The sequence below is a fragment of the Malaclemys terrapin genome, chromosome 8 (assembly GCF_027887155.1).
Source record: "Malaclemys terrapin pileata isolate rMalTer1 chromosome 8, rMalTer1.hap1, whole genome shotgun sequence".
In the NCBI taxonomy this organism is placed as follows: Eukaryota; Metazoa; Chordata; order Testudines; family Emydidae; genus Malaclemys; species Malaclemys terrapin.
The window spans coordinates 94,929,657-94,944,066 of record NC_071512.1 but is presented as its reverse complement, the minus strand read 5'-3'; the positions used below and the strand labels follow the sequence as shown (position 1 = coordinate 94,944,066).

General features: G+C 49.7%; 1 protein-coding gene across 1 annotated transcript in view; it reads left to right on the top strand.

Moving 5' to 3' along the window:
• LOC128841603 (uncharacterized) overlaps positions 1 to 6,328 on the top strand; it is a 30,109-nt gene extending 23,781 nt beyond the window's left edge. The window contains exon 2 of the mRNA XM_054036803.1: positions 1,378 to 6,328. Within this exon, the coding sequence (XP_053892778.1) occupies positions 4,539 to 5,489 (951 nt within the window). The 5' untranslated portion in view covers positions 1,378 to 4,538 and the 3' untranslated portion in view covers positions 5,490 to 6,328. The remainder of the gene's footprint in view (positions 1 to 1,377) is intronic.
• Positions 6,329 to 14,410: the final 8,082 nt, after the last annotated feature.

The window sequence follows — 14,410 nt, the reverse complement described above, 5'->3', positions numbered from 1 at the left end:
AAACACTCCTGGTAAGTACAATCTTTGTTTTATAAGTTTAAAATTAATTGGTGTTGCTTTGGGGTTGTAAAACCAAAAATTATTTTTGCCAAACAAGGTAAACTAGTGTTGTTTAATTTGGTATTTAACATTTAATCTTTAAAGTAACCTAATGGCTCTCCAAATCAATAATTTAAACCCCAAGGTACAACAAAGAAAAATGTACAATGGAAAGGAACCCAATCAACCCTATAGGTATGGGGAAGGAAACGCCAAGGGAGAAATGCCCCCTGATGCTATGCCACGGATGGGCGGAGCCCCCCAAAGGCCCACCAACCTGTTGCTATGGATGTGGAGAGGAGGGACATATCAAGGGGTTCTGCCCTCACCGGGATCAATGGGATTATGGAGAACAAGGAGGGCCCCGGGTCCCGCCGTGGGGGGGGCCCGTTGGCTGCACCTCCACCACCCGCACAGGTGGACTATAGATAGGACAGCCGTGAGACTTCATGTGACCTTATTGTCCCAGTTATCCCCTTGAATCAATCTGGCCCTTATGTTACCTGTACCATTAACAAGACCCCAGTAAAGTGCTTACTGGACACTGAAGCTTCTCGGTCCACACTGCGAGTGGAGGAATTCCCCTCCCTTCCCTTATCTGGAGAAGTTATTAACGCAGTAGGGGTCGGTAATGTCCCTATCCCCCATCCTGTATCAACCCCACTGTTGATATCAATAGGCCCTTTGATAGAACAACATGCCTTCCTCCTCAGCCCTTGTTCCCCCGTCAACCTCCTGGGAAGGGATCTGTTATGTAAATTGAACTGTTCTATCTTTTGTACTCCTAAAGGGGAGTTCCTGAGGCTCCAGAGACCGCACAGCACGAGGTCTTGGGGGTCCAGCAGGCGCACTCCCTCGACAAAACAAGCCCAGATCTCTCCCCAGTACAGAAAGAAATATTGGCCTAAGTTCCCCCAGCTTTGTGGGAGGATCATCCAAATCAAGTGGGTTGTACAGCCCGTTAAAATTCAGCTAGATCCTACTAAGCCCCTTCCCAGGATTCCACAATACCCCCTGTCTAAAGCAGCTGAGGAGGGGATCAGGCCAGTTTTGGTATCTCTGATCCAACAAGGAGTTATTGTTCAAACTAGTAGTGACTGTAATACCCCAATCCTGCCCGTCTGAAAATCAGGAACAAGGAAATGGCACTTTGTTCAAGACCTGCGAGCTGTAAATGCAGTAGTCCACCCCCTGTTCCCGGTTGTGCCCAACCCTGCAACTGTTCTCTCTTGCATCCCACCCTCAGCTACCTACTTCACAGTAGTAGATCTATGCTCAGCCTTTTTCTCTAGCCCCATTCACCCAGAAAGCCAGTATCTGTTTGCCTTTACTTTCCAGGGCCTGCAGTATACCTGGACCAGACAGTGCACGATTATGGGCAACTCTGGAAGTACCGTGGGTTCCTCACTTCTGCGGGGACTCCCATCCGAAATGGGCCTTATGTTAATGCACTTCTTAATGCTCTTTTACTCCCTTCTGAGATAGCCATTATAAAATGTGCTGCCCATCAAATTCCTTGTGATGAGGTCACACGAAAAAATGCCCTGGCTGACAGATCAGCCAAGCAAGCGGCCCTTTCCGGGTCTCTGGCTGCATTTTCTGCTATTTGTTTTATAGCCCTAGCTAACTGCAACCTAGGCCTTACCCCCATCGAATCATCTTCTCCTGACATGCCCCCAACCCTCATACGAGACTTGGCGGACATGCAGGAGTCGGCAGAGGAAGGGGAAAAGAACTACTGAAAAGCAATGGGTTGTGAAAAATCTCCCAACAACATATGGCGCACTCCGGATGGTCGCCCGGTAGCGCCTGGAGGCTTGCTCCCTTATTTGGCCCGCCTGGCCCACGGGCTAACCCATGTAGGGAGCAGGGGAATGGTACAATCAATCGAACGTCATTGGGTGCCCCACATTTTGCAGCAGTGGCACAACAGTATTGTGGCACCTGCTCGGTGTGCCTTGCTCATAATGTCGGAAAGCCTGTGAAACCCAAGCCTGCAGCCCATCCCTCCCCATGGGGCCCTTTTGTAAATATACAAATTGACTTTATCAGCATGCCTAAATGCTGCTTGTTCAAATATGTATTGGTGTGTGTCTGTAGATTCTCAGGGTGGGTTGAGGCTTACCCCGTGTTAAAGCCGACTCCCTCACGGTGGCAAAGAAACTGCTACATGAATTCATTCCCCGGTTTGGACTGCCCCTTTCTATCAACAGCGATCAGGGTACTCATTTCACAGACCAAGTCGTGCAGCAAATCTGCAAGGCACTAAAAATCACTCAGCACTTTCACTGCGCTCACCACCCCCAAAGTGCTGGGGCAGTGGAACGGGTAAACGGGGTGCTGAAAAACAAAATTGCTAAAATGTGTTCAGAAACCAACCTTAAGTAGCCAGTCGCCCTACCCCTGGCCCTAATGGAAATGAGGAGCACCCCTGCTCGCAAGCATGGTCTTTCCCCCCATAAAATTGTAATGGGCAGGCCAATAAGAATACCAGTGGCCCCTCCTATAACACCCAGTTGCCTAGATACACAGCTGACAAATGAGAGGGTCCTGATATATTGTAAAAAACTCATGCAATGTATTAAGTGTTTACACAAACAGGTTCAGTGTGCCTTCCCTGCTCCAGTGGACTCCTCCTGTCATGACTTGCAACCAGGAGAGTGGGTATATATCAAAAAATATCAAGGAAAGAATTGCTTGGAACCTCGCTGGAAATCCGCGTTCCAGATATTGCTAACCACCCACACCGCTGTCAAGTGCCACAATCTGTCCAACTGGATCCACGCCTCCCAGTGCAAGTGAGTCACAACCCCAGTTGACACCAGAATCTCACCTCCACTCTGGGAAGCTGCGAAGGAGGCCCAAGACCTCTCCTAAAAACCCTCGCTATTCATTAAGAGGAAGAAAAGGAAAGGCCAAAATAAAGCCTTCCAAAAATCCTGTGGCGAGCCAAGCGCCCGCAGGTACAACCGTGTAACTATGACAGAATTAAGGAGTCTGCTCAAGTACGGAAATGGCTCATGCCTTCCATCTTGTTTATGTGCGTGACTATGCTATTGCTGCTAATTCTAAACTTTCATGATTCGCTTATTTTCTTTTGGACTTCCGGGTTGACTCCTGCTCCAGCCTCAACCCTCAAACCGGCACCCTCTACATCCCAGCCCCAAGCTTCCCAGAGAACCCGAGTCACCCGATCCCTGGATGCCCTGAAGGAAAAGAGGCTGGTTACAACAGAGGACATTAAAAACTTGCCATGGAACCAATGAAGAAATATTATTACCTGGCAGGGAGGGACATGTGGTATGACTTCCTGGAAATGTGGGACTCAGTATTACCTAGGATTTCTCCCAGGGGAAGCCCCTTGCCGCTACCCCCAGGTTCCTTCCTGATGCACTGCACTCTCCAACTGGGTAGACGAGTCAGTTACCAGTCAGACTGTCACCCCTTCCCCTCTAAGCCCCGTGGGCACTCCCCAAGCTAGATCCCAAGATACTTTTGTAAATGCTTCCAACTGGCCTAGGCCAGAAGGTCCCTTTTTACTTGGGAAATTTTGTTCCGGCCTGTTTTCAACAGGACCTGATGGCCATCTGTATGGCCACACTATCAAGTGGCGTAAAAACAAAACCGTCATCAAGGCATCCTTTCCCTTTTCCCTTACCGACACCAACTTTGAGGCTCTGGAGGAAAACTCCCATGCAGGGATTGACATATTAGCAACAGCTGGCACCTGCGAACTGTCTTTTGGTATGGGAACTTCCATGCAATGTTTTGTAATCAGTTACCTACTTTTTGGTAGTCCTACCACTTATTTTGGTTGTCACCCTAAGTTTACTTTCACCTGCAGGAGGGGGACCCCCTCTCAACATGACTGTCTCCTAGCCCATCGCTACAATCCCCATTCCCCAACTTCTCCCCCTCATATCCTTCCCACCTCCCATACACACCTGTCTAATCGTGGCCTGAGAAAAATTCAGGTCTCGGATTACCAAATGTGGTACAGCCCACTCTACCAACAAAATTCCCGTTACCAACGGTGGATGGTGTTAAATGCAACTATGGGAACCATCACCGTCTCATTTCCCATTTTCGCCTTCCAAATAACTACCCTATACCCCAATTGTACCCAAGGAGTGGCCATTCGATTAGTCCAGCTTGTGCAGTGGGAAAATTTTTGGAGAAAAAGAGGCTTGCTGGAAGGGGCCTTGCATGGTCTAACTGGAGCAGCCACTATCTGAACTATAGACAAAGCCCAGGACCATGAGCAAAGCCTGGGGAATTTGGAAAGGGCATCAGGCCTCCTCACGGGGGCAGGGTTAACCAGCACCCACTCAAATATAACCCCCCCCCCCATGCCCTGTCAGGACTGGGAACCACAACCCAAACCCTCATAACAAAATTAATAAACACCCTCGTTTTAATAGGGAAAGACATCGGATGGGATTCAGCTTGCAGCCAAATGCAGGATTTCTTTAATGGTCTCTTAGCAGAAATGCGGAGCGATGTCCTCAGTCAGCGATGGCCCAAGGCCCTTAACTACTACAGGAGTGCCTCCCGAGCTATGGAAATGGAGGCATACATGGGCATTGCCAGGATGGACCTGCGACTCCTCAAAATGCTCTTTCCAGGCTTTGGGGCCTGTCAATGGCACATGGGCCCCAGTGCACTTATTTTTGCCAGGACCCTGGGCGGGCTATCTATGGGACTGGGTCATCAGCCAGCAGGTATGGGAAGTCAAGCCACCCCACGGACCTAGCCGTTTTATCACCACTCCCCATGGTTTTGCTGCTCAACACGTCTGGGTAGGAATTGGAACCTTGTGGTCCTTATGGCCCTTGGAACCCCCACAATTATTTTGTCTCCGTAAATTACACCCTGGGGAAGTACTGAACACCTTTGATACAGTTTGTTGGGAAGGAGAAGCAGTAGGTAAGGCCCCAAGAGGAGAACCCCTGTTTGGGAAAAACGATAGTTGCGCCCTGCCATCCAATCCCCACACCCCTCTTCCTTTTCACCTTAATTTGACCACTGCTCAAGGTAGCCGCTTTATCACATGGCCTGCTAATCCCCAAATCTCTGTATCCCTCCACCCAGCCATCCCTCTTACCTTCGATTGGACTTCCCTCATCCCAAACCACTTCTTAAATTTAACTTTTCTATTTTCCCTCCTCTCCAACCTATCTCACCTCCAAGACCAAGTACATGTAATTGAGGTTGAATACAACAAAGAGGCCAAAGCATTTCAGGCCGCTTATAGGGTAGGGACCGTATGCTCTTCCCACAACGTTTTGTGTTTTGCCTCTAAGGAAATCACCCAAGCCACGCCCAGTCTCTTCACTTCCTCAGTCTTAAAAATACTAGCTGGTATAATACTGGCAATTTGTTGTTTATTAATTGCCTCCCTCTGCTGTCTTTGCAAGGTATGTCGTTTACCCCCTCAGACCCAGAAATAAGTCACCTTAGTGTCAAGTCTGTCAGTGCTCCCAGTTTCGTGTCCGCTAATCCCCTCTTATCACCAACTAAGTCTGGGTACTGCACTATGGCCCCTTTAGCAAATTATAATAATGATGCCTACATGGCATCAGAGAAGGGAAATTGTGGGGGAATAGGCCTGGCTGGCCTCCCTTGCACCAATCAGAACATCGGCGAAGACTCGTCATATAGGCCCGCCCTGCAGGCCACAAGCCTAAAGTAGGCTAAGTGACACAGCCTCCTGACAAACTCGGTCAAGGGTCATGACCGGGGGTGGGGGGCAAGGAGGGAAAGTATAAAAAGCCACAGCAGCAGCACTAATGAAATATGTTCATGGCTGATAAAATATAATAACTGCTTGTGTGAAGCAATAGGTAACTTTAGCTAAATGCAAACTGACTAAATGCAGCTTCTCCTTTGGGTGATCTGTGACACCCCTTCCTCCGCCCCGTGATTCCAGCTAACTGCCAAACTAGCCAATCATATATCTTCTTTGGGCATCCTGTGATAAACCCCTATGCCTTTAACCATAAAACCCCAGAAAAACAATATGTACCCTGACGAGAAAAACACTCCCACTGGTGCCAAGTACCACCCATGGCGGAAACCACCGAGAAACCCCTCACCCAATAGGCCCCCAATTCTCGTAAACAATGACGGAGCTACCGGGAAAAAGGGACAGACCCCTACTCTTATTTTCACATAAATGATGTATTATTTGTACTATGCTTGCGGTTTGATGGAATAAAGCAGCCTGCGAGCTGCTGCTAGGTGTAGCAGTTTTCGGACTGTTACCCCCAACGCGTTGGTGTGTATTGCAATAAACTGGCCTCAGGTTTGAGTCTGTGAACTAAAATCAATGCGTGGGTGATTTTTTTCCACGACCGTGTTAAATGTTTTGAAAGCATCAGTTTTATTGCAATTACTGTTTTGATGGCTTACGTTCGAGCCTGATGCCACATTCTCTGAGCAATCAACTCCCATTGTCCTCCATGACAAGTTTTTTCTTCTTTTTTGGCTCCCATCACCAAGGTATTGGGGCACTTTGCAATTATACATTTAGTGGCCATTTCATTTAAGAATTTAGGCCCCAGGCCTGCAATCAGATCAAAGAGGGGGCCACAGTGATTATGTTACATTATTATAATTGAACATAGCTATTATAGTAGTGCCAAGAGGCCAATCAGATGGGGCCCTGTTGCACTAGCTGCTCTACAGACATACAGTAAACGACATTTCCTGCCCCAAAAAGCTTGCAGTAAAAGGCGGCAGTTCAGGAAACGATCCCTCTTCAGAAATGGTCCTTAAGCACGTGCTTAACTTTAAGCACGTGCTTAAATCCACTGAAATCAGTTAAGTATGGGCTTAAAGCTAAACAAGTGAGTAACTCCTTTCCTGGCACAGGGTCTAGAAGCCCAACCAGCTCTGGCATTTCCGTGATTTAATTCCCAGAAACACTGCCCTGGTGCTGTTGGTAATGTTCCCACTATATTGTTGTTGTGTCCATATTCGCCCATATGTGTTCTACTCTACCCTCTGGCATGCACAGCAATTTGTTGTATTTAAACACACACACACACACACACACACACACACAGAATCTAAGTTTTAAATGGTTTCATAAGAATATTAACATTTTTAAAAAGTGGACACGGGGCCAGATGTGCAAAGTGAGCACAAGCTGGCTTCCATTTGAGTGCAATACAGAGCCTTTACACACACACAGGCTGGACAAATGGTTGGATTTGTGTCAATTGCACCACTTCTGGCCATGCAGCTGTTTCTATGTGTGCATATACCATTTCTGGGGAAGTTTGGCACATGGAGGGTGCCACCGTTAATTAAGAGCCAACAACAAGAGAGTGGATCCATTGATTTCAAAGGGATTACTCACGTGATTAACAATTCAAAGTCAGTTAGAGGTTTAAAAATCTAATCCTAAATGTTTGGATTTTTTTTAAATGATTTTTTCCTGTTATCAACAGTTTTTTTTAAAGAGAAAGTTAAATCTATTCTGCTTTGCTATGAAATTTAATGAGAAAGCTACGGACTATTTTCATTTCCCTGGCGTAAGGACACACTGTGGGCCTGATTGACAATGGGACTACTCACATGAGTAAACTCACATGTTTAAGCCGTTACAGGATCAGACCGTTACATTTCAAAACTTTTTCTTCTTCTTGTAATTGATTCTCTGTCCCATTTTGCCTATGAGTGATGTCAGGAAGGAAAAGTTATAGTAATGGGCTGGTTCTTTGTTTGAAATAGAAAATGAAATAGACCAGATTTTGCACTGTGAGGTACATTGTGCCTCAAACAAATTGTGTGCATGTATCATAGGTAAGGTTGCCATCTGGATGGTTTTTAATCGTCCTGGCTGGTATTTGTAGTGCCTTTTTCAGGGCTAGCTCCAGGCACCTGCCTAGCAAGCAGGTGTCTGGGGCGGCCAATGAAGAGGGGGGCGGCACGTCCGGCTCTTTCGGCAGCAATTCGGTGGCGGGGCCGTCACTCCCTCTCGGAGCGAAGGACCTGCCGCCGAATTGCGGCGGTAGAGTTGCCGCCGCGATCGCAACCTTTTTTTTTTTTTTTTGTGCTGCTTGGGGCGGAAAAAATGCTAGAGCCTACCCTGGCCTTTTTGATTAAAAGAGTTAATCTGTCGTTTGTCTTTTCATGTCATAGTGCTCTACAATTTGCACTGCTGTGGTGCTGTGTTAGGATAAGGTAAGACATGTGATCAAAATAACCTAAAAATACACATACATGCATGTGTGTGTGTGTGTGTGTGAACTGTGTTTCTCTAAAACGTTTTAGTAATAATTAGCTATAGTCAGCACTAGGACTGTTTTTATTGTGGGGAGAAGTGGGAGTTGGCCAGTGGCTGGTTTTTCTTTGCCTTAGGTCTTTGCCATCCAACTCCCTCTGCTCCCTGACTGCCTCCTCCAGAGACCCCCCCATCCAACCCACCCTATCCCCTTTCAGAAGCGGTGTGCCGAGTCTTCATTTATTCACTCTAATTTAAGGTTTCGCATGCATACATTTTACGGTTTTTTAGACCGTCTCTCTCTATGGGTATGTCTACACTACGAAATTAGTTCGAATTTATAGAAGCCGGTTTTATTGAAATCGGTTGTATACAGCCGATTGTGTATGTCCACACAATAAAATGCTCTAGGTGCTCTAGTCGGCAGACCGCGTCCACAGTACGAGGCTAGCGTCGACTTCCGGAGCATTGCACAGCTATCCCACAGCTATCCCACAGTTCCCGCAGTCTCCGCCGCCCCTTGGAATTCTGGGTTGAGATCCCAATGCCCGGATGATGCAAAACAGTGTCGCGGGCGGTTCTGGGTACATGTCGTCAGGCCCCTCCCTCCCCCGTCACAGCAACGGCAGACAATAGATTCGCGCCTTTTTATCTGGGTTACCTGAGTTACCTGTGCAGACAACATGGAGCCCGCTCAGCACAGCTGAGCTCACCGTCACCATATGTCCTCTTGGTGCCGGCAGACGTGGGACTGCATTGCTACACAGCAGCAGCTGCTAACTGCCTTTTGGCGGTAGACGGTGCAGTAGACTGGTAGCCTTCATCGGCGATCTGGGTGCTGGCAGCCGTGGGGCTTGCCTTTTGGCAGTAAATGGTGTATTATGACTGTTAGCCGGCCTATTACAAGTCGGGTCATCGCACATTAGCAGAGTCTTCCCTGAGCAGCAGCTCGTGCAATAGGCCTGAAGACCATCGTCATACACCGCCCCGTATTTGCTGCCAAGCACCCAGAAAGATGCCGAGGGCTATCAGTCACGCTGCACCGTCGTCTTAAGATGTAAAAAAATAGATTTTCTCTGTATTCATTTGCTTCCCCCTCCCTCCGTCAAATCAACGGCCTGCTAAACCCAGGGTTTTCAGTTTAATCTTTGGGGGGGACCAGTCTGTGACAGTTGTTTGTGTCTCTCCCTGATGCACAGCCACCGTTCTTTATTTTAATTCCCTGTGCCTGTACGCCATGTCGTCACTCGGCCCCCCTCCCTCCTTCCCCTAGGCCGTCAGATACTACGTTTGCGCCACAGCTCGAGCCGAGAAGCGGTTCGCGCCTTTTCTTTGAATTCTGGGTTGAGATCCCAATGCCCGGATGATGCAAAACAGTGTCGCGGGCGGTTCTGGGTACATGTCGTCAGGCCCCTCCCCCCTCGTCACAGCAACGGCAGACAATAGATTCGCGCCTTTTTACCTGGGTTACCTGTGCAGACAAGTTACCACGGCAAGCATGGAGCCCGCTCAGCTCAGCTGAGCTCACCGTCACCATATGTCCTCTGGGTGCCGGCAGACGTGGGACTGCATTGCTACACAGCAGCAGCTGCTAACTGCCTTTTGGCGGTAGACGGTGTAGCATGAGTGATAGCCGTGGGGCTGGCAGCCGTAGTGCTGCATTGCACCAGCCCCTTCCAGGCGATGGTATATTATGACTGGTACCCGTCGTCGTCATACTGGTATGGCTGTCAATCATGGCCACCTGGGCAGACATGCTACTGTTTTGATGATGACGGTTACCAGTCATAATATACTATTTTCTGCCAATTGCCCAATATTGTCTGCTAAGCACCCAGAAGAGGCCGAGGGCGATGCTGGGTGCTGGCGGACGTGGGGCTGGCAGACGTGGGGCTGCATTGCTACACAGCAGCAGCCACTTGCCTTTTGGCAGATGATGGTATATTATGATTGGTACCCATCATCATCGTACTGGTATGGCTGTCACTCATGCTGCAGCGTCGGCTGCCACCTTAAGATGTAAAAAATAGATTTGTTCTGTGTTCATTTGCTTCCCCTTCCTCCGTGAAATCAACGGCCTGCTAAGCCCAGGGTTTCCAGTTTAATCTTTGGGGGGACCATTCTGTGTGACAGTTGTTTGTGTTTCTCCCTGTTCCTGTACCTGTACGCCATGTCGTCACTCGGCCCTCCCTCCCTCCCGCCCTCCTTCTCCTGGTCCATCAGATACTACTTTCGCGCCTTTTTTCTGACCAGGCACCATAGCTAGCACTGGGATCATGGAGCCCGCTCAGATCACCGCGGCAATTATGAGCACTATGAACACCACGCGCATTGTCCTGGAGTATATGCAGAGCCAGAACATGCCAAGGCGAAACCCGGACCAGGCGAGGAGGCGATTGCAGCACGGCGACGAGAGTGATGAGGAAATTGACATGGCCATAGACCTCTCACAAGGCACAGGCCCCAGCAATGTGGAAATCATGGTGTCACTGGGGCAGGTTGATACCGTGGAACGCCGATTCTGGGCCCGGGAAACAAGCACAGACTGGTGGGACCGCATCGTGCTGCAGGTATGGGACGATTCCCAGTGGCTGCGAAACTTTCGCATGCGTAAGGGCACTTTCATGGAACTTTGTGACTTGCTTTCCCCTGCCCTGAAACGCCAGGATACCAAGATGAGAGCAGCCCTCACAGTTGAGAAGCGAGTGGAGATAGCCCTGTGGAAGCTTGCAACGCCAGACAGCTACCGGTCAGTCGGGAATCAATTTGGAGTGGGCAAATCTACTGTGGGGGCTGCTGTGATCCAATTTGCCAGGGCAATGAAAGACCTGGTGATAGCAAGGGTAGTGACTCTGGGCAACGTGCAGTCAATAGTGGATGGTTTTGCTGAAATGGGATTCCCAAACTGTGGCGGGGCCATAGACGGAACCCATATCCCTATCTTGTCACCGGAGCACCAAGCCACCGACTACGTAAACCACAAGGGGTACTTTTCAATGCTGCTGCAAGCCCTGGTGGATCACAAGGGACGTTTCACCAACATCAACGTGGGATGGCCGGGAAAGGTACATGATGCTCGCGTCTTCAGGAACTCTGCTCTGTTTCGAAAGCTGGAGGAAGGGACTTTCTTCCCGGACCAGAAAGTGACCATTGGGGATGTTGAAATGCCTATCGTGATCCTTGGGGACCCAGCCTACCCCTTAATGCCATGGCTCATGAAGCCGTACACAGGCAGCCTGGACAGGAGTCAGGACCTGTTCAACTACAGGCTGAGCAAGTGCCGAATGGTGGTGGAATGTGCATTTGGACGTTTAAAAGCGCGCTGGCACAGCTTACTGACTCGCTCAGACCTCAGCGAAAAGAATATCCCCATTGTTATTGCTGCTTGCTGTGCGCTCCACAATATCTGTGAGAGTAAGGGGGAGACCTTTATGGCGGGGTGGGAGGTTGAGGCAACTCGCCTGGCCGCTGATTACGCGCAGCCAGACACCAGGGCGGTTAGAGGAGCACAGCAGGGCGCGGTGCGCATCAGAGAAGCTTTGAAAACGAGTTTTGTGACTGGCCAGGCTACTGTGTGAAACTTCTGTTTGTTTCTCCTTGATGAACCCTCCAACCCCCCCCCCCCCGACCCGGTTCACTCTACTTCCCTGTAAACCAACCACCCTACCCCACCGTCCCCTCCCCTCCCGCTTGCAGAGGCAATAAAGTCATTGTTTTTTCACATTCATGCATTCTTTATTAGTTCCTTACAGAGGTAGGGGGATAATTGCCAAGGTAGCTGGGATGGGTGGGGGAGGAGGGATGGAAAAGGACACACTGCATTTTAAAACTTTAACTCTTATTGAAGCCCAGCCTTCTGATGCTTGGGCGATCATCTGGGGTGGAGTGACTGGGTGGACGGAGGCCCCCCCACCGTGTTCTTGGGCGTCTGGGTGAGGAGGCTATGGAACTTGGGGAGGAGGGCTGTTGGTTACACAGGGGCTGTAGCGGCGGTCTCTGCTCCTGCTGCCTTTCCTGCAACTCAACCATACGCTCGAGCATATCACTTTGATGCTCCAGCAGACGGAGCATTGCCTCTTGCCGTCTGTCTGCAAGCTGACGCCACCTATCGTCTTCAGCCCGCCACCTCTCCTCTCGTTCATGTTGGGCTTTTCTCATCTCCGACATTGACTGCCTCCACGCATTCTGCTGTGCTCTATCAGCCTGGGCGGACATCTGCAGCTCCGTGAACATCTCGTCCCTCGTCTTACGTTTTCTCTTTCTAATGTTCACGAGCCTCTGCGAAGGAGAAACATTTGCAGCTGGTGGAGGAGAAGGGAGAGGTGGTTAAAAAAGACACATTTTAGGGAACAATGGGTACACTCTTTCATTACAAGGACGCATATTTCGGCTTGCAGGCAGCCATCGTAGGCCACAGTGTTTTGGCTTTTTTAACCTTCTTAACATGCGGGAAAGGTTGCAAACAGCAGCGCATTTCCCATATCAAGGATGAATTGGGTTGTCCATTTAAAATGGGGTTTCAATGTAAAAGGAGGGGGCTGCGGTTTCCCGGTTAACATGCGGCACAAACACAAGTAAACCACCCCCCCACACACACACACACACGATTCTCTGGGATGATCACTTCACCCCTCCCCCCCACCGCATGGTTAACAGCGGGGAACATTTCTGGTCAGAATAGCAGGAACGGGCGCCTCTGAATGTCCCCCTTAATAAAATCACCCCATTTCAACCAGGAGAGCTTTCTGGAGATGTCCCTGGAGGATTTCCGCTCCATCCCCATACACGTTAACAGACTTGCTTGCTTTTTTTTTGTAATGTTTACAAATATTTACAAAGTTACACTCACCAGAGGTCTCCTGTGTGCCCTGAGGGTCTTGGGTGAGTTCGGGGGTTACTGGTTCCAGGTCCAGTGTCACAAACATATCCTGGCTGTTGGGGAAACCGGTTTCTCCGCTTCCTTGCTGCTGTGAGCTACCTACAGTACCTCCATCGTCATCTTCCTCGTTCCCCGAACCGTCTTCCCTGTGTGTTTCTCCAGTGAGAGAGTCATAGCACACGGTTGGGGTAGTGGTGGCTGCACCCCCTAGGATCGCATGCAGCTCCGCGTAGTAGCGGCAAGTTTGCGGCTCTGCCCCGGACCTTCCGTTTGCTTCTCTGGCTTTGTGGTAGGCTTGCCGTAGCTCCTTAATTTTCACGCGGCACTGCTGTGTGTCCCTGTTATGGCCTCGGTCCTTCATGGCCTTGGAGATCTTTTCTAATACTTTTCCATTTCTTTTACTGCTACGGAGTTCAGCTATCACTGCTTCATCTCCCCATATGGCGAGCAGATCTCGTACCTCCCGTTCGGTCCATGCTGGAGCTCTTTTGCGATCCTGGGAGGACTCCATGACGGTTACCTGTGCTGATGAGCTCTGCGTGGTCACCTGTGCTCTCCACGCTGGGCAAACAGGAAATGAAATTCAAACCTTCGCGGGTCTTTTCCTGTCTACCTGGTCAGTGCATCTGAGTTGAGAGCGCTGTCCAGAGCGGTCACAATGAAGCACTGTGGGATAGCTCCCGGAGGCCAATAACATCGAATTCCGTCCACACTACCCCAATTCCGACCCGCAAAGGCCGGTTTTATCGCTAATCCCCTCGTCGGAGGTGGTGTAAAGAAACCGGTTTAAAGGGCCCTTTAAGTCGAAAGAAAGGGCCTCGTTGTGTGGACGTGTCCAGGCTTAATTCGGTTTAACGCTGCTAAAGTCGACCTAAACCCGTAGTGTAGACCAGGCCTATAAGTCTATATATTATATAACTAAACTAGTGTTGTATTGTAAAATAAACAAGGTTTTCAAAATATTTAAGAAGCTTCATTTAAAATTAAATTAAAATGTTGATCTTACACCATCGGCCTGCTCAGCCCGCTGCTGGTCTGGCGTTCTGTTCACCTAGGCCGGCAGCAGGCTGAGCGAGGCCTGCGGCCAGGACCCTGGCTGGCAAGGGTCCGGCAGCCAGAACCCCAGACCAGCAGTGGGCTGTGTGGGGCCGACGGCCAGGACCCCAGACTGGCAGTGGACTGAGCGGCTCAGCTCACTGCCGCTCAGGGATTCCACCCGCCGGCTCCTGCCAGCCGGGATCCTGGCTGCCAGATCCACTCAG